This window comes from Amborella trichopoda, chromosome 9 (assembly GCF_054954075.1).
Source record: "Amborella trichopoda isolate Santa Cruz 75 chromosome 9, AtrichopodaSantaCruz75HAP2 v2.0, whole genome shotgun sequence".
Lineage (NCBI taxonomy): Eukaryota > Viridiplantae > Streptophyta > Magnoliopsida > Amborellales > Amborellaceae > Amborella > Amborella trichopoda.
The window spans coordinates 1,117,963-1,141,494 of record NC_142344.1 but is presented as its reverse complement, the minus strand read 5'-3'; the positions used below and the strand labels follow the sequence as shown (position 1 = coordinate 1,141,494).

The following is a 23,532-nucleotide window of genomic DNA, read 5'->3' as shown; positions in this document are numbered from 1 at the left end:
GTGAGAGAAAAATCTTGGATGGGGTAAGTTGCATATATAGTGTATATTGGGGTTTTTTTTATAACTTTCCTAGAATAAATGCCTTCACTTAATTAACTTTGACCACATTGTACCAGAGATAAATGGTTGTGTTGTGACTCGGTTTCTACGAGTCCATGTAGAAATGAGTCACCTCTTAAAAATCTATTTTTGAGATGGAATTTTGGACTTAATTTTTATGGACATGTAATCTCTAATATGAAGATCATGAATATGAATAAATAAATAATTTTAAAATTTTTTAAATAAAAATTTTATTAAGAAAATATTTGAACAGTTAATTTAAATTGTTTTTAGATGGACCACCTATTTGCATCCGTCTTTAAGATGGATGCTTTATACCTTGGGATCACATATTGTAGAAATGCGGCTAAGCTCGCATGAAACTTTTTATTCTTTTAAATGGGGTGGTGGCAACAAGCTAGGTCAGGTCCCAGTCTAGCTGGACCCCGACCCAATCCGATCGGACCCAACTAAATATATATATATATATATATATATATATATATATATATATATATATATATATATATATATATATATATATATATATATATTGTTAAAATATATACATGTATTATTAAAGAAAAATGTTTATATAGAGCTGAGACTCCAAACAATCAAATTAGAATTCACCGAAAAAATTTCACTAGAAGATGTTTTGATACTCAAATATCCTCAAATTAATCATCTCAGCATCAAGATGCATGGAGATGAGAAAAAAATCGATTTCATGCTTTAGAAATAGTGCATCTTGTAACACATTATTTGATTGCCAATTTTCAAGATTTTCAAGTTTTTATAAATATGCTCGATCTACACTACCCATTATTAAATATTATAACTAAAATGTATAGTTATATATTTTTTAATATTAATTAAATATTATTAAAATGATATATGTTAAATATTATTTATAGAATAATACTATTAAGGTTGGATCCACATGAACCAAGACCCATGCCCAAACCTGAATAGTATTTAGTCCCAATATTTGGACCCATACCTAACCCAAGTTCCAATATTTGGACCCATACCTAACCCATTGGGTCAAATTCTCTGACCCATACCTCGACCCAAGTCAGGTCTAAATGTTAGGTCCCGGTTGGGTATGGATCCGTTGGGCCGAAGTAGAAATTAATGCCATAATAAGGATTTCCATCTTCAGTTGATTTGCGGCACCTGGAAGGCATTTTCCGTGGGAATCGACATGTAGCTTTACCTTTTTTTACGTAAACCCTTCGCCTTGCTCTAATCGTGCTCTAAAGAAAAAAGGAAAATGATTTGATAGGGTTACATTTCTATCAAAATAATTAAAACCTCATTTCAAAACTCATCAAATTTTATAATTCAAGTGTTGTAAAACCTTTAAATCGATCATCTCAACTTAAATATTATAGTTGTGGCAAAAAAAAAAAAATTTAAGTTCTAAAAATAATATATATTGCAACAAATCATGTAGACCTTCTATTCCTCCTTAAAAATAATTGTAAAGAATTTTATCGTCGGAATTTAAAATTGGTTTTAGAGCCACCATAAAGATTTTCTATGCCCAAAGTGCTTTCCCAACAAAAATTTGAGGTGAGGCTTTGTTTTGTTTCCGTAAAACCTAAGCCCTATCGAAACTTCATCCAACAAATAAATACTCTACCTTCATTTATTGGAAATTTCAAAGAAGGGAAATTTACTTATAAACTGTATTATATTAGCGTTATAACAAAATGGCCTTAAAATTGACCGTTATTAATTGAATGGACGAATCCTGATATATATATTTTTTTCAAGTTTATTTTAGTTTGATGTTTACAACATCGGACCGCTTTCTATTTCTAAAATAACCAAATTTGCCCCAATCTTGCTCTCTCAGCTTTTTTTTTTCTCTAATTTTCTTGCCCCTATCGCTCTTGCTCTCACTCTCTCTCTAAATTTTTTGTACCAGTTTTAAAGAGAGAGAAATAGAGTATGAGACTATTAATAAGCTAAAGCTCCTAAAGAGGACGTACTTTGAAGATGCAGGTTTTGGAAATCCAGCTAAGAAACTATTGAAACATAAAAATCCAAATAGTTTGAATTGAAAAACTAGGGTTTCAAGTTGAGGGTTGCAAGGCTGATCGTCGTGGTACAAAGCTATATTACGGCATGCACAAGGTTTGTGGGGGCTCATTCCAAATGGGAAAAGGTGATAACCTTTTGGGATTGGTTTTTTTCAACCGTGTAACATATTTGATTCGATTTATTCTGTGTCTTTTGGATTGGTTTTGGTTTTTGAATTTTTTGTTGCTGAGCTTTTGTCGACAGTGTAGCATATAATTATATTTCTCTCTGCTATCGTGTACCCTATTTTTTGGTTTTTTCTGTTAATAAGTTTTTGGGGTTCTCTTTTTTGCTATGAGTTTTTGGATCGGGTCTCTCTCTCTCTCTCTCCTGCATTCAGTTTTGGATCTCTCTCCTTCTCTCACTCGTATTTGTGGATTTCGTCTCTCTTTTTCTCTCTAAAGAGCGGTCCGATGGTCATTGAACCAAGGGTAAACTTGAAAAAAAATTGTAAATCCGTCTTTTCTTATGATAACGGTCTGGATAATTTCGTTATAACGGTAATAAAACGTGATCCGTACGTAAATTTACCTTGAAATCTCTTTGATATTTCATACCCCGCCACAAATATCCCAGGAAAAAAATCCATCTCTCTCTCTCTCTCAATTCCCAGAAAAACCCAACTCCAACTCTCTGTTTCTAATTCCCTGCAGAAAAGTAAAGAACTCTCCCTCTCTATATCTGAGCAGCGAACAGAGTACGAGTCTCTCTCTCACTGCAAAATCACAGTGGGAATCTCTCTCTCTCTCTCATTTCCAGCAACGAAAAACAGAACCAATATCTCCCGCTGAATTCAACCTGGTCACTCTGCGAGGAGTGCAGAATCATCTGAGAAACAACTCTCTCTCTTTACCATTCCCCGACCTGAACCATCTCTCTCAGTCTCTCTCTCTCTCTCTCTCTCTCTCTCTTCTATCTATCCTCTGAACTTAACCATCCCTCTCTCTCTGCCCCCCACCGAGAACAACGATTTCCTGCAAAGTCCAAATCACCATGTCAGAGAAGCTCACGCTCCCCCTTCTACTACCAGGCCCCCCTCCGTCAAAACCCATATTCCAAAACCCTAGACCCCAGCCTCCCTCTTCTCCATTACCCCCTGTTCTCCAAGAGCTCCTTCTTCGCCACTCCACCACGAGCCAGAGGCTCAAACCCACACCGAATTCCACTACTGAAACCCTAAATTCTCAATCTCCAGTAATGTTGAGGAAGAAGCGGCTTGGTCGATCAGTAGATGATAACAGAGGGAAGCCATGGATAGACAACATCTCTGATACAGGTAAAGAAGCCCTTATCTCTCTAACCAACCACGACTGTAACAATGCATTTGATGTTCTAGACTCATATAAAGACCAATTTGAAGATGGGGATTTGATAGGTATAATTAAGGCGTTAGGCTTTCATCGAAGAGCTGATATGGCCTTGGATGTGTTCAATTGGATGAGAAACCAGGAAAATTATCGGTTCGATGGACCAGAGATACCCATTATTATTCGGACTTTAGGTAGAGAGGGTCATGTATCAGCTGCAAATTCCTTGTTTCACAGCCTTAGAGAAGATGGGTACCCCATGGATGTGTATGCTTACACTTCTATAATCTCAGCTTGCGCAAGAAACCACAAGTACAGACAGGCTCTCTCTCTCTTTCGATCGATGGAGGATGAGGGCTGTCGACCTACACTTATAACATACAATGTTATGCTTGACGTCTATGGGAAGATGGGTATGCCATGGAATCGAATCTTCTCTCTCTTTGAATCCATGAGGAATGATGGGGTGTCTCCTGATTCTTACTCTTATAACACACTCATTAGTGCTTGTCGTCGAGGGTCATTGTACCAAGAGGCAAGGGATATTTTTAGACAGATGAAAGCCGTGGGTTGTCCTCCGGATAAGGTCACTTACAACACTCTCTTAGATGTGTATGGGAAGTCGAGGAGACATAAAGAAGCTCTTGATGTGCTTAGAGATATGGAGGTTAATGGCTTCCCACCAACCATTGTGACATATAACTCTCTTGTTTCTGCCTATTGTAGAGATGGTTTGTTTGAAGGAGCATTGAACTTAAAAGATCAAATGATGGAAAAGGGGGTTTCACCTGATGTTTTCACATACACCACTCTCCTATCTGGTTTCGAGAGGGCAGGTAAAGATGAATTAGCAGTGAACATCTTTGAAGAAATGAAAATGAAAGGGTGTAAACCCAATTTATGTACTTACAATGCTCTTATCAAGTTGCACGGAAATAGGGCTAAATTTGTCGAGATGATGGGAGTCTTCGATGAACTGAGGTCTAGTGGTTGTGAACCTGATATAGTCACATGGAACACTCTTTTAGCTGTTTTTGGGCAAAATGGTAAGCATTCTGAGGTCTCCGAAGTGTTCAAAGAGATGAAAAGAGCTGGATTTGTACCAGAGAGAGATACTTTTAATACCCTTATCAGTGCATATAGTAGATGTGGGGAATTTGATCAAGCTATGATGATCTATAGGAGAATGATAACTTCGGGTATTGGACCAGATCTCTCCACTTATAATGCGGTTTTGGCTGCTTTGGCTCGAGGGGGTCTTTGGAAACAAGCTGAGACCATTCTTGCTGAAATGAATGATGGGAGGTGCAAACCTAATGAGCTCACTTATTGCTCATTGCTTCATTCCTATGCAAACGCCAAGGAAATTGATCGTATGTGTGCTCTTGCCAATGATATATATTCAGGGGTAATTCCCCTTCACAATGTGCTTTTGAAGACATTGGTGCTAGTCAATAGCAAGAGCAACCTTTTGGTAGAGGCAGAGTATGCTTTCTTAGAGTTGAGAAAGAGGGGCTGTTCACCTGATATAATTACCTTGAATGCAATGATCTCTATCTATGGTAGGAGACAGATGGTTGCCAAAGCTCATGAGATTCTCAACTGCATGAAAGATAGAGGGTTTACTCCTAGTTTGACAACATACAATAGCTTGATGAATATGTATAGTAGGTTGGGTAACTGTACAAGATCTGAAGAAATCCTTAGAGAGATTCAAGCAAAGGGTGTGAAGCCAGATATTATTTCATATAATACAGTTATAACTGCTTATGGTAAGAAAGGTCAAATGAAAGAGGCTTCCAAAATATTTTCTGAGATGATGGCTTCGGGCCTTAGTCCCGATGTTGTCACTTATAATACATTCATTTCCAGTTATGCGTCCAATTCCATGTTTGTAGAGGCAGCTGATGTAGTACGATACATGATCAAGAGTGGATGCAGGCCAAACGAGAACACGTACAATTCTATTGTGGATGCTTATTGTAAGCTAGGTAGAAGAGAAGAAGCCAATGCATTTATTCATAACCTTAGGAAAATAGACCCGCACATTCCTAAGGATGAAGAAAGTAGACTATCAGAAAGGATATTGAGGAGCTGAAATTGATGGTCACCTTCTAGGATGAATGACAGCCAATGCGAATCTTGTCACCTTCCATTCGAAATGTACACATCTCTAGCCCTGTTCTTTATTCTTTGTGTTTCTATGAATAAAGGTGCTGTTGCACTTCATCTCGTTTAATGATATCATGCATGCTTGTTTCTCAAAGAGAGAGATGCTTTCTTTTTCACTTTTTATGCTAAGGCATGTGCTTATGATCAAAGGTGATATATTAGTTGCAAATATTTGTAGAAAATTGAGAAACTTAACTGATCATGAAAACTATTAAGGATATTTTAGATGTATATGAAAGATCATGAGTAGTTGACTGATTCGAGAACCAATTTGTGTTGCAAGGTAAATATTTTTGGGAATGGGAAGAGTTAGTGACAGGAACCAGACGTAAGACGGTATGTATGATCATGTATTTAACATTGTAACTTGGAAGATGTGTCAAGAAGTGCCATCGATGAATTTACTGGCCCTACCAAAAATTTTGTTGTTTCACTCTATGACTCCCATTGAAATGTTGAATGACCAGAGAGTAAATAAATGACAATACAATAAAATTGTTCTATGAGGGATTTGCATATCCTCATGAGCATTTTGTTCAGGCTTTTATTTCATTTCTTTAATTTTCTCTGCAATAAGGGCAGATTGGCTATGTTTGTATCATGTCTTATTAGTAATTTCTCGTTCTATTCCCCTGCTCTTTGATATTCGTGATTGGTTTTCCTCATCCCTGTCAAAACAATTAGAATCTTAGTTACAAAACCTTGTATTTGGCCTACATTCCCCGATCTAAAACTATGTTCCTTCAGTGTCTCACAGACCTTCTTAATGGAAAATTAACCCTCATTCTCTCCCATTTGTATCCATGACAACTGTGATTTGACTAATAATACCTATGCTGCAGCACTTATTACGCATGAACTAGAACCTCCTCTAGGGACCTAGGATTTGTGCCTATCTTTCAATATTCAGTAGTTTTCTCTGGACAGTGTTGGATTTGGATTCTGCACACATCATTTGCTGTATTCTCCTAATGATGCAGTCCAAGAATGGTTCATATTTTGTAACGGTATCTTAGAAGATAAAGTTGGAGGAGGGGAGGTGGAAATCATCCAAGAATAAGGCCTACCGGGACTCGGATTTCAGCAAAATTCTTGCGACTGGGTTGAACCTATTAATACATCTGCATGTTTTATTCAGAAACAAAACAACTCCTTCATTTTTGAAGGCAAACATTGAAATGGTCCTCTAAGTCTTGCGTGTCTAGCCATAATCGCTTTTTGTCTATGAGCTGAGCTTCTATGAGGTATGAAGTAAAGGTTCCTTAATATTCTTTTGGATTTCTGTTCTCTAGATTCCTTATCTGAATGATTTATCTTTTGAATACGGAATATGTTAACTTACAAAACTGAAATTAATTACAATATTATTGTTGGGTGTACTGAGAAAAGATATGGGGACTTATGACCTCACTGAGGTTATGACCTGTAGTAGAGCAGAATAGCGGACTAGGATTCTTGTAGCCGACCCCAATTAGTTGGGAAAAAGCTTTGACGATGATGATGATTGTTGGGTGTCTTAGTTCAGAGGTGCCTTTTGGTGAAAACCTGATTGTGGAATCTCTGGTAACAGGCAAAGGTGGCACTGCCAAATCCGAAAGGTACTATGCTGACTATGGTAAAGTATATCATATCTGTGAGCTATGATATGGATACACCATTGAGATATCCTCTGTGCATTATTTTTGATGAATAATGGAGATGAATGATATTATATGTGGGTATGATTAATCTCTATTTTTCATCGTAAGGATTTGATGGTGGATGTCACTTTCATGTGCCATATATCGAGCACCACTCTATATTATACGTTCCCTTTTTATTAACACATTTCGGTTTTATTTTATGGAATTATATTATGAATTTGGAATTTGCCAGGGTCCCAAGCCCGAGTGATGAGAGACTCTGCCGTGTCTATCTCTTAAAAAAAAAAAAAAAAAACGCTAGAAGGCTAAAAACTGTAAGGCTTGGGCGAGTCTCGCCGTGTTGACTTGGGGAAAATCCCCAGTCAACTTGCTTAGTTTTAAAAAGCTTATATTAACAAATATGTATATGAATGCTATCTAGGTGTTTCAGCATCGAACTTGGCAACAGTAACTAGAGGGTAACTTCACTTACAGTGAGAGACTTGTTCTATAGTTTTCTGGTACACACAATTGGTTTTCTTTTTCTTAATGAAATTCTCTTTCTTGAGATAGGAGCAAGAGAATGGTATTTAAGTGGTCTAGACTCCGAAGGACATGGTGAAGCAGATTTTTTTTATCAGAAAGATTTCCTATTTTTTTATTCAACCTTTAAAAAACTCAAAAAAAGAAAATGCTCTTTCAGTTCTTGAAAATCTAGATTTATCGTCACAGTCCAGAATCAATCTTTGAGGGGGATCTGATTTTTAGCACTTTTGTGCTCCAAATCATTTTTCTCTCTGTTTTTTCTTTTTTGAATTTGAACTTAGAGACGATCTGAAAGTTTAAATCTTCAGATAAAGAAGTCCCCCTTAACATTTATTCTCTCTCTCTTTAGAAAGTTCTCTCTGTTTAGTTGAAAGCTCTGAAATTTTTCTATCCATTTCAAGCTGGAAAAGTATACAATAGGACTATTTACGAACTCCTTCGGGTAAAACACAAGCTTTGACCTTCTTAAAACTTTTAACACTTGTGTTGCATGGAATTTGCAATGATAATGTGCCTAATTACCACGAACATAGCTGAAGGTAAATTTTACATTTGGAGAATGCTGATTTTTTTCGGTAAAATGCTATCGATCTCAACCATCTATTTTCTATTAGATTGTTGGGAGTGCGTCTATTTTAATTCTATGTTGTTTTTATAGATCGGATTGAGCTCAAGTTTTGGTCATCTATATTCTCACCTTCACGTGCTTGTAAAAATTAAATATAATTTAAAAATAAAATGATCAAATACCCTGAAACATGTCTTAGTGTTTGAGTCTGTTAAATTATTATTATTATTATTATTTGTATTTAGTAGGCATACCGATGAATAAATAAAATTCAAACAGTAACACACGCTCACAACTGTCAACGAAAATTGGACAGCTGAGAGCAATATCATTTACTTTAGAAAAACACTCGGTAGTTTTTGGTAACTTTTCCCTTTACTTTCTGTACTCCAAGAAAGTTGAGCAGCAAATGGGAAGTTTGTTGCATGGAGCTCTAATTTATGATGTTTTATGTTTTTGAACTTTCCAATTGCAAATATATACATTTTGGCTAATTTATACTCAAATATATCGACTGGATTTCTCAACTATTGTATTTTTAGAACTTTGTTATCCTTGACATCTAGTTATAAAAAATTTGTTAAATTTTTCAATCAAACATGGAGATGGAGTGATAATGTAGAAGTTAATGAAGTATTTGAAGAATTTAAATTCAATCATTGTCCCACAAAGTGATCTTATAAAAATCATAGAAAAAGAGATTCATATCACGCTTGACATTTTGTAGTGAATTATGTTTCTATTTTATTCTCACTATTAATGAAAAGGGATATAATTTTCTTTAAAAAAAAAAATCCTATCAAGCAATTTTTTTAAAGAAACACGCAGAGGTGGCTTAATTAATAAGGAAAAATCCTAACAACGAAAATTATAGGGAAAATATTAATCAATTGGTCAAATCACCTCAAAATGCACACAGGTGGCTTAATCAAGAGACATACGCATCGCATTTGAACTATTTAACAATTTATCTTAGGTATGTTTTGATAAGTTTTAAAATCTATTTTGAAATCTCATTTGATGAGAATATTGTGACTCGTGGTCTGATCAAGGATGTGTCTTTTGATTGAGTGGAATGGCGGAGCAAGATTTGTGTAGTTGATTCTAAACAGTTGGGATAAAGTTAAGATGATTATAATAATGATAATGATGTCATTTGATAAGTTATTTGAAATTGTATCACAAGAATGATGGATAATTTAAAAATAGATAAAAAGTATGGGAAGAAGATAAATAATTCAAAATAAATAGTGTATTTTGATAAATTTCCCTATATTTAAAAAAAAAAATTATTTTAAAGGAGTAATTTTATCAACCATTTTGTTAAAAATATACTGGTTTTTGGGTGGTACACTAAATAGTAGAACTTTTGTAATTTGGACAATGACAAGTGGGAGAAAATTACCAAAGTACCCTTGATTGTGTTGGATTCCAAATCCAACAAAAGCGATTTTAGTAAAGAGAATTGTATTATGGTTTAAAATCTAGAAAAGGGGGTACTTCTGTTATTTGGCTTAAGGCATTTGAGCTCAATGATATAAAGGTTTCTATACTTCTCCTACAACATAAAAATTCTATACCTTCTCTCCATCTAGCTGTCCAATTTAGATCAAGTGAGTTGTTGACTGTTTGTTCTAGATCCGATGCCTCATAGTATTTTATTTTTACTATTTTTTTTGGTTACAAATTGTTTGAAAATGAAATTTAGTAAGTGCCATCTACTCAATGAGTTAAAACATCTTTTTTGAAACTTTTAAAGGTATTTAGGTCATTTTATTTCATTTGGAATACTTTATATATATATATATATATATATATATATATATATATATATATATATATATATATATTTTACAAGTGCAAGTTTAAGAGAGGAGTATATAAGTTTTATGGTAGGGGAAGCGTAAAAAGCTTGCCTTTGAAGTATATAAGTTTGGATAAGGGAAGTATATAAGTTTTATGCGGTAGGGGTAGCATAAAAAAAAAATACTGGTGCTTGTTTTCGTTTCAAAACTCAAAACAAAACCCCAAAAAAAAAGGGTACATATGCTATTTGGCTTGGGCCATTGGGGCTAAATAACCAAAACATGACAATAACTCGTAGCAGTCATGTGTGAAATGTGGTTGTGCCCTTGATTGACCATGTTCATAGTTGCAAATGTCAAATTTCAAACTTAGGCCGAGAAAGAATACCTTTAACTACCTAATTTCACGTGTGTATTGTGACATTCTTGTGTCAAAAGTTTAAAGGTCTTGTAGATTTTTTGGGATAGTTATCCATTTTAATGATATATTTTATTCAAGAGGATTTTGGTAACCTATTCAAATGTGGTCTCATTTAAAAATCTATTTTAAAGATGGATTTTGGCCTCAAAATGTAGGTTAAAAATCTCAAGCATATTTTGAACCTTAATGTTGGTAACCCATTCAAATGTGGTCTCATTTAAAAATCTATTTCAGAGATGGGTATTTAGCCTAAAAATGTAGGTATAGAATCTCAAGCGCCATGATCATATTTTGAACCTTAAAATAAGACTATTCTATAATGTATCTAGAGCACTCATAACTGTTCATTTTGATTCTTCATAGACCAAATATCTTTTAAACTGTCAAATGATGAATGTGAAACATAAATGCATCTAGAGTAAGTTAACATACACCTGCTCCTTCAGTCAATAATATAAACCTACCTGCTCCTTCAGTAAAATATGGGAGGATTTTTTCAATCTGAAAATTTGAGAACCACTTGAATTATTCAACGATTATTTTCAAAAGAAAAAATTTTAGTTTTTAATATTTAGATCTCACCCTCTAAAAATTGGATTGTCTCTTTTCAATCTTGAGCCATTATTTTTCTTATGTTTAAGGAGTGCGATTTAGAATTAGTTTTGTAGTCCAAAAATTTGAAATTCTAAAATTATTCCTAAATTAAGTTTTGTGAAGGGTAAACAGTACACTTCTGCAGGATCATGAAATCTCTTGGCTTAAACATTTCCCTCCTTGTTTGCTTTGCCTTCTCCTGCAAGAGAGAATATCGAGCATAGACACACCTGCCAAGGACGGAACCAATTCTCTCTCTCTCTCTCCTTATAATTAAAAAAGGGTCTGGTTTGTATAAGGTTGAGGCTTTAAACTTTTAAAGTAAGGCGCACTTTCAAATAGTATCGAAATATATTATTTTAATATTAATTTTTTTTATAAAAATTTATTTTTATCTTTAATTATAAAATTAAAAGTTTTAAAAATAATGTAAATCAAGTAGATTTATGAACATTTGAAAATATAAAAAATTGACAATCTAGATAATACATTACAAGATGCACTATTTTTAAGACTTGAAGTCTATTTACCCTTGGGTGAAGTTTGTGTAGAGCTGACGTTCTAAACAATCAAATTAAAGCCTACCTTCAAATAGTATCAAGAAAAAGTATGGTTTCAATACTAAAAGGTTTTGTGATAGCCTTAATTTATATTTTTGTCTTTAGTTATATATTTTAAAGTTTAAAAAATAGTGCAGATCGACTGGATTTATGAAAACATGAAAATCGTGAAAATTGACCGTCCAAAAATCAATTACAAGATGTACTATTTTGAAAACTTTGAAATCCTTTTTTTTCTTTCATGGTAGGCTCTAATTTGGTTGTTTAGAGCTTAGACTCTATATAAACTTTTTTCTTTATTATTAGGCGGATCTAATTTTAATGGGTGTAGTTTCTATAATGTTGTAACCTTAAACAATACAATTAAGGTGCACTTCCAAATGTTATCATAATATGTAATTTTGGTGTAAAAAATTATTAGGATTATCTGAAAATCTATTCTCATATTTAATTATAAAATTTTAAACTTTAAATATAGTTAAAATCAATTAAATCTACAGACATGAAAATTTTGAAATCAAACTTTCTACTAGATAGTATGTTACAATATGCTCTATTTTTGCCACTCAAAATCTTATTTTTTTCATATTCATTAATCTCGATGTCGGGATAATGAATTATAGCGTTTTTCAACATTAAAACGAACTTTTTCGATGAATTTTTTAGGCGCTTATGTAATTCTACGTTTGCAACCTTATATAAACTTTTTTCCCTTTTTAATACTTGAAGTCCATTTATTTCGAGATGATCGGATTTGGGGTTTCAGCATCGAAACATAGTGAATTTTTCTGGTGCGCCTTTAGATTGATTGTTTCCATCCATCTCTCTCTTTCGGTTTCAATCCATTTCAAATAAACCCATTTCTCTCTCTCTCTCTCCTCAAGTCTAAGACAAAAATTCTTACACCCAATTGCGTATTGAATTTCCATTTCCATTTCAAAAGAGGCAGGAGGGTTGTGTTGTGGTGACCTTCTCCCAGTGCTCTACTTCATTTCAATTCTTCCTGTTCACAGGCAGGGTTAGAGAGTTATAGAGAGAGAAAGAGAATTTTAGAGAGAGAGAGAGTTGTTTGAAATTTAGGCAAGGATGAACGGGAAGGCGTCCGTCTCAAAGGAGCTTAATGAAAAGCACAAAAGGGTATTTCATCTTAGCCGCCTCAATCGTTTACTCATTTTGCGCTCCCAATTGTTATGATTTATGATTTCCCATTAAAACTTTCTCCCCTTGTTTTCTTTTCTTATTTTATCTTAGTTTTTTGGGTTTTGAATTAGTATATATAGTTTTTTAATTATGATTTTGTTAATTTTTTCACCTTCCCATCAATTTTTCGTTGTTGGGGTCTTCCGTTTTCAATGAGTATTATGATTTTTATGATTCATTATGTCATTTTGCCTATAAGAAGTTGATTTTATGATAATTGATTGGCATTTTAATGGATTTCTGTGGTTAATTTTTTTGTTGACTGAAATGGTTATATTCAATAAGGCTAAATAAAGGTTTTTTAATGGAGCTATGATCACGATGTCTATGAGTAAGTATTTCATTTATGAATTGGAATGGATTTTGATACTGAATCAGGCAGAATTCAGGTTTCCTCATTCGGTTTTTATGTACACCTTTGTTGTTTTGATTGATGAGATTTGGAAGTCACAACATCTGTTTGAGAGCGAGAGAGAGTTGGAAATTCAGTCATCTAGCCCAAGAAAATTCAGTTAATTTTCAGGGAGAATCAAAAGGAAAAGTATACATCGAGACCATTTACTTTTCGTACAAGGATGTCACATTCACTCTTGTCCATCAAATTTCAAATTAGGTGGTTGTAAGAGTGCCATTGACTCGACTCAAAGTTCCAAAAAAGATTTCTCGATCTTCATGACATACCCCAAACTGTCAAATTTAACATCTAATAGCTAGGAGTAATTGTGACATGCATTTAACAAAGATAAATGGTTTTATAATATATAATCGCACATCAAAATGCATGTAAGAGATGAACTATATAACATTTTACCCATATCTTTTGATTTAATTTTAAAAATCATATTGAAAGAGACATGATCATGATTTTACTTTGAACAGTTGAAAAAGAATAAAATATTAAATAGTTGATAAGTTAGGTGTATTTGAATAAATTTTTCCCAAAATCTTTAAATAGTGTATCTTCATTTGTTGTGTTTTAAAAATTTTTGTTTCAAAATTATTAGTGGGAATTCTGTTTCTATGTATTAAATGATGTCTTTTATCTTTTTGGGGCTTCTCAGAATTTTGTACTTGAGGTTTTGATGAGTCATAGTGTTATGGTTTAATGGGCTTTCTATCTGATATATCATTATACTCCAGGCTTTTTAATAATTCTTTTTTAAGCTATTTTTATTATTTTTCTTTTGAACTTTCCTTTGTTGATTGATTAGCCTAACTGAACAGAATTTGCCCCGACAAATTTGAATTTGTTTTTGCTCAGTTACTCTTTTTAGAAAATATAATCATGGCTTAAGTTGGTTGCTGTATTCTTCTTGCATGTATTGGCTTACAGATATTGGAAGGTCTTCTTAAATTGCCAGAGAACAGAGAGTGTGCTGACTGTAAAAGCAAGTGGGTACCCTAAAAACCAATGCCTTTGACTATTCTTAGGCAATCCATTGTATACTTTTATTTTTTGCTGATAGTTAATCAGTGAAAAATAATAAAAAATTTGTCTTTTGAGTTCCACTTACCTCCCTACAAAATTCTCTAAATTAAAATGAGTATTTCATGAACTTATGGTTTTTAATATTAAGCTTTAAGTAAGGTGTGCCTTGCTATTTATATCCGGCTATGGAAATGTCAAAAGAAATTCAAGAGGCATACTGTGCATTTCATGGTAATTTTAAATGTAAATGACTAAGAAAAACTTTCAAAGAAAGACCTTAGATTTCGTTGATCTAGTGCTATTTTGATGCTATACTTGTGGATTTTTATTTACTGCTACATGGGTTGTCAGTTTGAAACATTGGCAGCATATCATGCTCGTGTTTCTGTATTCTTGAGCTTATGGGTGTTGGAGTTGATTATTATGCATAGATGTTTTGAATTTTTTTTTATAATGTTTTTGAATTTTTTTATTATTATGCATAGATGTTTTGAATTTTTTTTTGAAATTACCATATTTCAACCAAACATTGTTTATACGCAACAGGGCTCCACGATGGGCAAGTGTTAACCTTGGGATCTTTATTTGCATGCAATGCTCAGGAGTTCATCGAGGTCTTGGTGTGCATATATCCAAGGTAAATTCAATTTTTCCCGTCTTTTCTTGTTTATTGAACCATAGTGAACATCTTTTAATGCATACATATGTGGGGCCAGTATATTTTTGTGCTTCGAGGTCGTTATGCTTGCCAGCCAGTTAACACATCGTTATCAGGACCTTTTTAGCTTTTGTTAGTGAAAAGTTGGTAAGATTAGAGTTCCTACTTGAAACCTAGACGTTGAGGCAAGAGCTTCATGCTACCAGGCTTCAGGGGCGAAAAGACAGTTATTGTGGGTTAGGTGTTTGATTTGTGTGGAATGTAATATCTTTTTAATTTATTGTTTTTTGGAAAACTAATGTTCAGAGGCTTTGGATAATTTTTTTTTTTATATTGATATTTTTGCCTCAAATTTTTTTTTTTATATCGATATTTTGCCTTATAAAGCCATTTATCAGTGCCATCTTACAGTTGTATACATGTCTATCTTTCGACTGTTGTTTGATGTTCTGAAGTTTTCCGTTTCATGCTTATTTTGTTCCTCAGGAAATTCTATGTAAAATATCAATGAAGTTGGATATTTTGATTTCAATGCATTTTTATTACTACCTCTCTTTTCGCTGTATTTCCATCCATTCATCCCCCATCGCTTCCAACTTAGAAGGAATTTATTGACTTCAATTCCTTATATGTAGTTTTTACCAAGGCCCAAGAATAACCAGCTACCATGTTCCCATCTCCCCATCTTCTCCTGAAAGATCCTACATTTCTCTCCTTTCATACATGCCCAAAACGCACATAATAGTTTGAGTGTTTGCTATCTCATTTGACTTTGTTAATTCGATGAATCACTCATGCATATTGCAGGTCAGGTCTGCTACACTAGATACATGGCTCCCTGAGCAGGTTGCATTCATTCAGAGTATGATATTCATCATCATTTTCTCTTGACTACTATGATTTGCTGCCAATGTGAATTGTTTAGTTTTTAAAGAGTTGCTTGTTCCTATGCATTCGATCTAATTATTTTGTAATCTTATTTACAGGCATGGGCAATGATAAGTCCAATGGATATTGGGAAGCAGAATTGCCACCAAATTATAATCAAGTCGGCATCGAAAATTTCATCCGTGCAAAGTATGCTAGCAGTTGGTGCTTTATGCACTTTGGTGGTTATCCTATTCTAGGGAAAATATACCATTGCCCAATGGATGGTGATGGAGAGAGTCAAACAATCAGACATGACCCATTTGGTGGGTGTTCTCCTTCTCCATTACCACCAATGATGGACAGTGACAGCCTCAACGGACTATGATTTTCATAGTCCATTCAATTACTCCATGCTTTACCCAAGGGAATATGCATGTTTTTTCTTGTCCATACTAAGTTGTGGGTATAATTCAGGTACGTGGATAAAAGGTGGGTGACAAGGAAAACACAAGAAGAAAGGAGTTCTCCCTTCAAGCAGAGACGTAGTGAAAGAGGCAGCAGCTATGGGAGCAATAACAGCTTAGAGAGCTTGTCGCTTGAAGGAGAAGTCCTTAACAAGATCAACCTCATGTCACAAGAAGAAAAAACTTCTCCCTTGAAGCAAAGGCGGAATGAAAGAGGCAGCAACCATGGGAGCAATAACAGCTCAGGGAACTTATCAATGAATGCAGAGGTCCTTAATAAGAAAACCCATATGGAACAAGCTTCTGGAACTCCTAAAAATCCTGAACTGGTAATGAGGTTGATGGTTGCATTGGGTTACACTTGTTTCTCTGTAAGTGGTATTCTTTTTTCCTTTGAGATTGATAAAATTCTTATTCACTATTTCACATACACATTCTAGCAGGTTTTATCAGTTCCAAAGAAAGAGGAAACAGTCCCAAATACCAACGGTCCACCACCATCAGTGGATCTCAAGTCATCAATTCCAAAGACAGAACGGACAATCTCACATTCGAATGATTCTATGCCATCAGTGGATCTCAAATCATCAATTCCAAAGACGGCAACAATCTCAAATTCCAAGGACACACCACAAGCAGTGGATAACATACCAAAAGCTCCTTCACAGAAGGTTGACTTAGCTACGGAACTTTTTAATATGCTCTGTATGCAAGGCCCAGAAGAGAAAATTGGCAGTTCAGTTCCTTCAGGGGATAATGCTCCTGCAAATATTCAGTGTAAGAATGCCTAGTTCTTTTTTTTCTTTACATTTTCCTGCTATCCTTTCTGTAATCATCTGATGTCTGAAATGTGTTAGTCTTTTTATGTTCCAAAAATTGCTTTACCCACTTTAGATATGCCCAACATCAGTTGTTTGGAGAACCAAAAAAAAAAAAGGGATTTGGGTTGAGTTCATCGATAAAGCTGAAACTTAGAAATAATGAATTTCTTCTCTCTAGTATATTTTTTTTATTGAAATTTTAATGTGATATTTGCCCAAATATTCTGAAGTATAAGCAGCTGATGTAGCGCATGTACTGCATCTGAATTCAAAATTTGCAGCTGCAGAAAGTATGGAGGCAGCCGAAAGAGAGGATCCCGCAAAACCAGTCCAAACTAGGGACACTTCCGCATCTGGACTAGGGAATCTATTCAAACAAACACCACATGTAGCAAAGGTGAAATTTGTAATCTTAGTAATATTTACTGTGATAGTATCAAATGTAATACTAACAAGGTGCCTCTACCAGGTGTTTACTGCTAAATTAGAAAATAAATAAATAAGTAAATTTTCTTTTTGTAAAATGTATTATCTAGCTTAAAAGGTAAAAGAGTTAGATGGTATAATAAAAAAAATGAATTCTTAATTGCTTAATTTTTAATCTAATACATTGTATATTTAATTTTACACAAATTTTGAGTTTGAAAAGGGCAAGGATTCCGTGCGCCACTTATGTATGTCTGGGAACTACCATGGATGCCCTGATGATGTACCATACACCATAGTACCATACCTGAGTAATATATGTTATTTTTCTCCATTTGAAATTTTAGGTTTGAAATTTAAACATTTAGTGTGGAGTACAAATGCTAATGTAAAGATCTGGCCAACTTGTTTTATATATATGGTCTACTTGCCTCTCTATAAGCTTGCAGTTGCCGTATGTTCTACGGATCCTATTATCAGGAATCTAAAGGAATGATAAACTGCTAATTTATTACACTGTTTATCATCATCATCATCATCATCATTTTAGCCTTTTCCCAATTTATTACACTGTTTATAATAAAAAAAAGAAAAAAAAAAAAGGGAAGACAAGATGAGCATATTCTAACCCATAGTAGGTCGTTCTGGTTGTTTGGAAAATTATACTTGCTTCAGTTGAAAAAGTTTGGGATCTATTAGCTCTTGCTATTTACTAACTGCTATTTGTTCTGTTCTATAGTCCAACATGGCTTCTCCATACTCCATACATCAACAACAATTAGCTTCCCTTACCCATCAACAACCCATATTTGTGGCTTCCGCCTCTACATCATCGAGTATTCAGGGTTCATCATTGCCGTTGAAAACCCACAATCTTGATTCAAATCGCTCTTCAATAAACCCTGGCAATAACTGGAGAAATACAAGTTTTCAAGCTTCTGGTGTTGGAATAGCAGCTACTCAGGGGACTGATCAGGTACTGTTCATCTTCATATTCTTTTCCTTTTATCGAATAACATTTGTTATTGTTTTAGGCTCTTGCCATAAATTCCATGTGCCTGAGAACCCACCTTTCTTTTCTCTGCACGTGCAAGCTCAGTGTTTCTCTCTCTCCCTCCCTGTATGTGTGTGTGTGTGTATGGGCGCGTGCGGGTGCATGTGTGTATGTGATTGAAAGGGGCTTTACATGGCCTTAAAACCATTAAAATCCTGAATTAACTCTAGGATAACCCCTTCAAAGTTAGCAATCCCATTATGACGAAAAATACCTCTTGCACTAGACATATTCTTTCAGCAGGGTGATCTTGGTTATTTCTTAGGAACACAATTGAACTTTTCCATGGATGAGGACAGTTATTTGATGGTATCAGTATGACACCACCTTCCAACATATTCTGGTGTGTAAATCTCTATATTGGTCATATGAAAGATCAAGTTCACTATTATGGAAAGAGTCAACCATATGGGAAGGGTAGTTTTGTGCTGTTTGGGGGTTTTGTTAGGGGATTTTGGTGACCGCCACACACATGATCTTAAGTTTGTTAGCTTTTACCAACGTTAAGGTCAGACAGGTTTTTGTGTGATTTACATGACCCATGTGGGTCATATAAAATACCAACACAGAGAAATAGGGATGGAGGAACCGCTCCATGACATTGGTGGAATGCTACCTCCAATTCCCCGTATGTTTGGTAGTGCCAAATATTCCCCCCCACCGGAGTATGCCGATTACCCCCCGAACCGTACAAGATGGTTACCACCTATCATAAGGCTTTCTAACTCCATGCCTTAATCAAACTCTCATTAATCATCCTTTTTGAGAGTTTGCTCATCGTCTCTTAAACAATTTGATTTCCTGCCTGTCTATAAATAAGCTAGAAGATTATATTTACTCCCTCGGGTAAGACACTAAGAGTTTTCATTTTGTTTTTATTTTTATTTTTATTTTTTGGAAATAAGCATCTAGTTGTTTTAAGATGGATACCAAAATTATAGATTAAGAAAATACTCCTATGCAGGTCTTTGCTTTCGGGACTAAGTGAATAGAGTGCACCTGCAGGAATATGCTATGTGGTTTCTATAGATAAAATAAACTCCTTATGGGTGTTCTACTGTGTGTTCAAACCCTGACAGGTAGCCAACATGAGGCGATCATTTCCGTTGAACAATGCGAGCCCAACAATATCCTCAAGGTATACTGATTATGTGTTTTGATTATTTTTTCAAGTTGGATATCGTAATACTTTTTGCTAAGTCTATTTAGCTGTATTACTACTTTTTTCCTGCTATTTTTTTCAATAATTCAGATGTTTTAAGAAACAGGCCTAATTGCCATTGTTATTATAGAACTATGCCGTTTTTTGCAGCTGATAATACTTCTGTAAAGAGAGCAACCTCTCTCTCTCTCTCTCTCTCTCTGCATTCTGAGGTGCACTTGTTACTTCCTTGTGCAGCACTTACACTACAGCTAAAATCTCATCTGCTAAAACGAATGGAGTGACCATTTCCGGTGCTCCTCTGCAAAGCAAAACCAGTGCTTCAGCCACTTCCTCCTGGCTCCCCTATGAGTATGATTTCTCATCACTAACGCAAGGATTCTTCTCGAAACCCTAGTCTCTCTCCCCCCTAAAGTATTCAATTGAGCATTTGTTGTTGTTGGTGGCAGTGTTGCTCTCTCTCTCTCTCTCTCTCTCTCTCTCTCAAATTATTGAATTTAGCCATTGGTGTTGCTGTTGATAGTCTTGTGATTATTTTATATTGTTTGTAAGCAGTTGGGGTTGCATATTAATCAATAATAGAGTTGGTTCTACTTGTTGACCTCTCTCTATCTCATGTTTACAATTCTAAGTTACATTTATAATATTTTGGGGTCTCCTATACTTAAATGGGAGGGTTCAGATTATCACCAATTCGATTTGGTGGACGGTCCAGATTGAGCAGGTAAGCTTGTATAGGCTTGTTTGCGTGGTTGTTCCCCAACTAACGAGGACTAAGTGGCTAAGGCATCTTCCACTGCATTAAACTGTAGTTTTCCTTGGTAATTAAGGCAACATTAATGCCACTTGGTCCAATAGTTTTGCGTTAGTTTCTATGTTCTAATTATTGCTTACTTGTCTCTGCCTCCTTTTGCTCAAGATGCCTTGAACATTAGCGCTCTCTCTCTCTCTCTCTCTGATCAAGATTTTTAAATATAATATCATGAACTAACTCTCTCTCTCTCTCTCTCACCATGGTTTCCTCCACGGATATAAAATAATCAAATTTCTTAGAAATCTTGTTTGCAATGAATTCGAGTGGCGGTCTCCATTTCTTACTCTCTATATACCTTAAATATCTTATGGCCAAGGAAACAAGAAGTGTAGTACCTGTCATAAAAACAAAAAGAATAAAGATGAGTTTCGAAGAACCAGGCTGGGGTTCTGGGCCGGGCCGGGCCTGGGTTAGGCATCCTAGAGGATGAATAGCTTTCGGGCCTGGTCCCAGCCAAAAATTGATATAATATAAATGAAGGAAAAAGTATAAATAAGGATGTTACCTTACTTAAAAGGTTGTATTAATCTATGATGTCTATTTTATTTTGAATAGTGTAGAGTTGATGTTGTCTCAAGTATAGTTTTTTTTATTTATTGTATTAAAAAGACATGTTCAATTTATATTGTCAAACTAAAATAGATAGTATAGAACCTTGCAACCTATAAGTAAGGTTGCTGCCATATATAAATCAGATCCATACATTAATATTTGTTTATATGGGATATAAATTTACATCACCAAAAATGTGCTTGAGCCTAATGCATTTTCACCATATACTTATCAAGATCGGACCATATTGGGATAGGTGCTGGGGTTGTTGTAGTAGCACCTCCTTGTAGTTATCACTTAGTGGTTTCCATTCCCAATGATATCACCCCAATAACACCTTGTAGTTATCACTTAGTGGTTTCTATTCCCAATTATATCACCTCAATAACCCATTTTGAAAAGCTAACTCTTAAACTATTTGAAAAAACGGGCGGGGGTTTGTCTTCTCCGTTGAATTATCCAAAAAAATAAAAATAAAATAAAATCATACCATACTAGCCGTCCAACTAGTTGAATGTTGATCGGTGTCTTGCCGATCTAGTCCAAACTCCATAGCAAAAAAAAGGGGTTTGGTTGAAAATATGTTAGAACCAATATTTTACCAGTTTTTGCTAGTCAAACTAGTCGGATTTGACCAATTTGATGGGTAATAAAGCTCGATAATGTTTTTGTAATATATTTTATATTATTAAATTATTTCTTTTATTTTTTTATTTATTAAATTTTGATCGAATTAAATTGTCCCACCGAATCAGTTTTGACTAGATTAAACGCCTCACCAGTTTAGTGGCCAGTCTAATTTTGATAACACTTGATAATACTGGTATCAATCCAAATTGTGACCGAGCTAGGCATGGCTCAAGTCTCAATGATAATTCGGGCTAAGCCTAGGCTGCAATTTTTTATTTGTTTAATTTTCAGGCCCAGACCAGCCATCGGTCAGACCAAAAAACAACTGGGCTATCTAAGAGATTCCTGGCCCAGCCCGGGCCTGGACAACCCAACCTTTCATTAGGTTAGGCCACTACAACAGTAAGGCTTGGTTTTTCTTGGTCTTTTGCTTGTGGATTACGCAACGTTATCTCTCTGTACAAAAATGACGGTTCATTGATATTTCGTAAGCATACATGATCTCACCCGAAATGAGGGAGAAAGGTGGTGGCCCCTTGAGATACCACCAAAAGTGTGTTCACTTTTAAAGTTTGGATTTAAACCCAACTTTACATATCAAGGAAAATAACCATAATGGCCCTAATTCAAAGACCCCCATATTGTCCCCCATTATATTAAAGGAAAAAGTTTATATAAGGGTGAAGCCTTAAACCATCAAATTAAGGCGCGCCTCATAAATTCATTGGAAGAGGTTTTTTCTTTTCTTTATGCTAAAAAACTATCATCTCGACCTCAAGATATATAGACATGAAAAAAAATAGATTTTAAGTCCAGAAAATATTGCATTTTGCAATGTATTATTTAGACCCTTAATTTTCAAGATTTTCACGTGCTCATAATCTGCTTGATCTACACTATTTTTTAATTTTTAAAATTTACAATTAAAAATGAAAATGAATTTTCAGGTCATCAAAAGGATATTTTATACTTAAATAATATATTTTGACACTATTTAAAAGTGTGCCTTACTTTGATTGTTTAGGGCCTTGGCTTTACACAAACCATACTCATTAAATAAATGATCTAAATGCCCTTAATACAAGCCCTTAGTGGAAAACATTTGACTAACAGTATTAGAGAAAGTATATATTTTGATAACGTACAATCATATTATACGTTAAAGTGTGCAACCCTGCAAATAAAAGTGAAAAAGTGTACCAGCAATAAACTACATTTGATATGGTCTAATTTTTTGAAATTCAAATGGCTGTGGCTCATGGGCAGATATATTATTCCAATTTTTTAGCATATCCAATCTGTTTTTTCTTTTTTCTCTAATACTTTTGATAAATAAAAGAGGAAAGTCTTTTTGTGTGCCCACCTACTTATGCGTCCACCTTGGTTCTTAAGAGTTTTAGAACCTGGAACACACTCCAAACCGTTGCATATTTGTTTATGCTCTTTGCATTTCATGAATTTCGAGCCCCAAAAATAGTATATATTTATTGCTCATCGAATAATTGAACTAAACAATATTTTTAAAAAAAGTACAAGATAAACTATTTTAAAACTCAAATTTTTAATTTTTTCAAATCCATGATTGTGGTGGTTAAGATGACAGACAAGGCACTTGAGACAATAGGTTTGTAAAATTTTAGCTTCAAAAATCCATCTCGGAGATAGATTTTGTAAGGCAGGACACACTACAATATGTGCACCCCCTTGGCACACCTAAATCCTGC

At 34.6% G+C, this 23,532-nt stretch overlaps 2 protein-coding genes across 8 annotated transcripts; both read left to right on the top strand.

Moving 5' to 3' along the window:
- Positions 1-2,696: 2,696 nt before the first annotated feature.
- Positions 2,697-6,151, top strand: LOC18437528 (Pentatricopeptide repeat (PPR) superfamily protein). The gene is made up of 2 exons (XM_011626316.3): positions 2,697-5,603; positions 5,896-6,151. The coding sequence occupies exon 1, from the start codon at positions 3,127-3,129 to the stop codon at positions 5,536-5,538; it is 2,412 nt and encodes an 803-aa protein (XP_011624618.2). The 5' UTR covers positions 2,697-3,126; the 3' UTR covers positions 5,539-5,603; positions 5,896-6,151.
- A 6,535-nt stretch (positions 6,152-12,686) lies between these two features.
- LOC18437527 (ADP-ribosylation factor GTPase-activating protein AGD5) lies at positions 12,687-20,415 on the top strand. Of its 7 annotated transcripts, none has more exons than XR_016040911.1 (11): positions 12,687-12,865; positions 14,262-14,320; positions 14,904-14,994; positions 15,823-15,877; positions 16,002-16,092; positions 16,360-16,678; positions 16,793-17,126; positions 17,458-17,567; positions 18,336-18,572; positions 19,730-19,788; positions 20,050-20,415. XR_016040911.1 is itself a non-coding variant. In XM_011626315.3 (11 exons), the coding sequence occupies exons 1-11, from the start codon at positions 12,815-12,817 to the stop codon at positions 20,207-20,209; spliced, it is 1,572 nt and encodes a 523-aa protein (XP_011624617.2). In that variant the 5' UTR covers positions 12,687-12,814; the 3' UTR covers positions 20,210-20,415. The 7 variants fall into 7 exon arrangements, 4 of the variants coding, with proteins under 4 accessions (XP_011624617.2, XP_020524965.2, XP_088703000.1 ...); XR_016040910.1 differs by having other exon boundaries at positions 16,790-17,126; XM_011626315.3 differs by having other exon boundaries at positions 17,452-17,567.
- Positions 20,416-23,532: the final 3,117 nt, after the last annotated feature.

Bases quoted from the DNA above. Each gene is read 5' to 3' on its own strand.
- LOC18437527 (XM_020669306.2), top strand. From the start codon at position 12,815: ATGAACGGGAAGGCGTCCGTCTCAAAGGAGCTTAATGAAAAGCACAAA. The intron at 14,995-15,822 runs GTAAATTCAATT...TGCATATTGCAG, and splicing joins TTGGTGTGCATATATCCAAG to GTCAGGTCTGCTACACTAGA. The intron at 19,789-20,049 runs GTATACTGATTA...TTCCTTGTGCAG, and splicing joins AGCCCAACAATATCCTCAAG to CACTTACACTACAGCTAAAA.
- LOC18437528 (XM_011626316.3), top strand. From the start codon at position 3,127: ATGTCAGAGAAGCTCACGCTCCCCCTTCTACTACCAGGCCCCCCTCCG.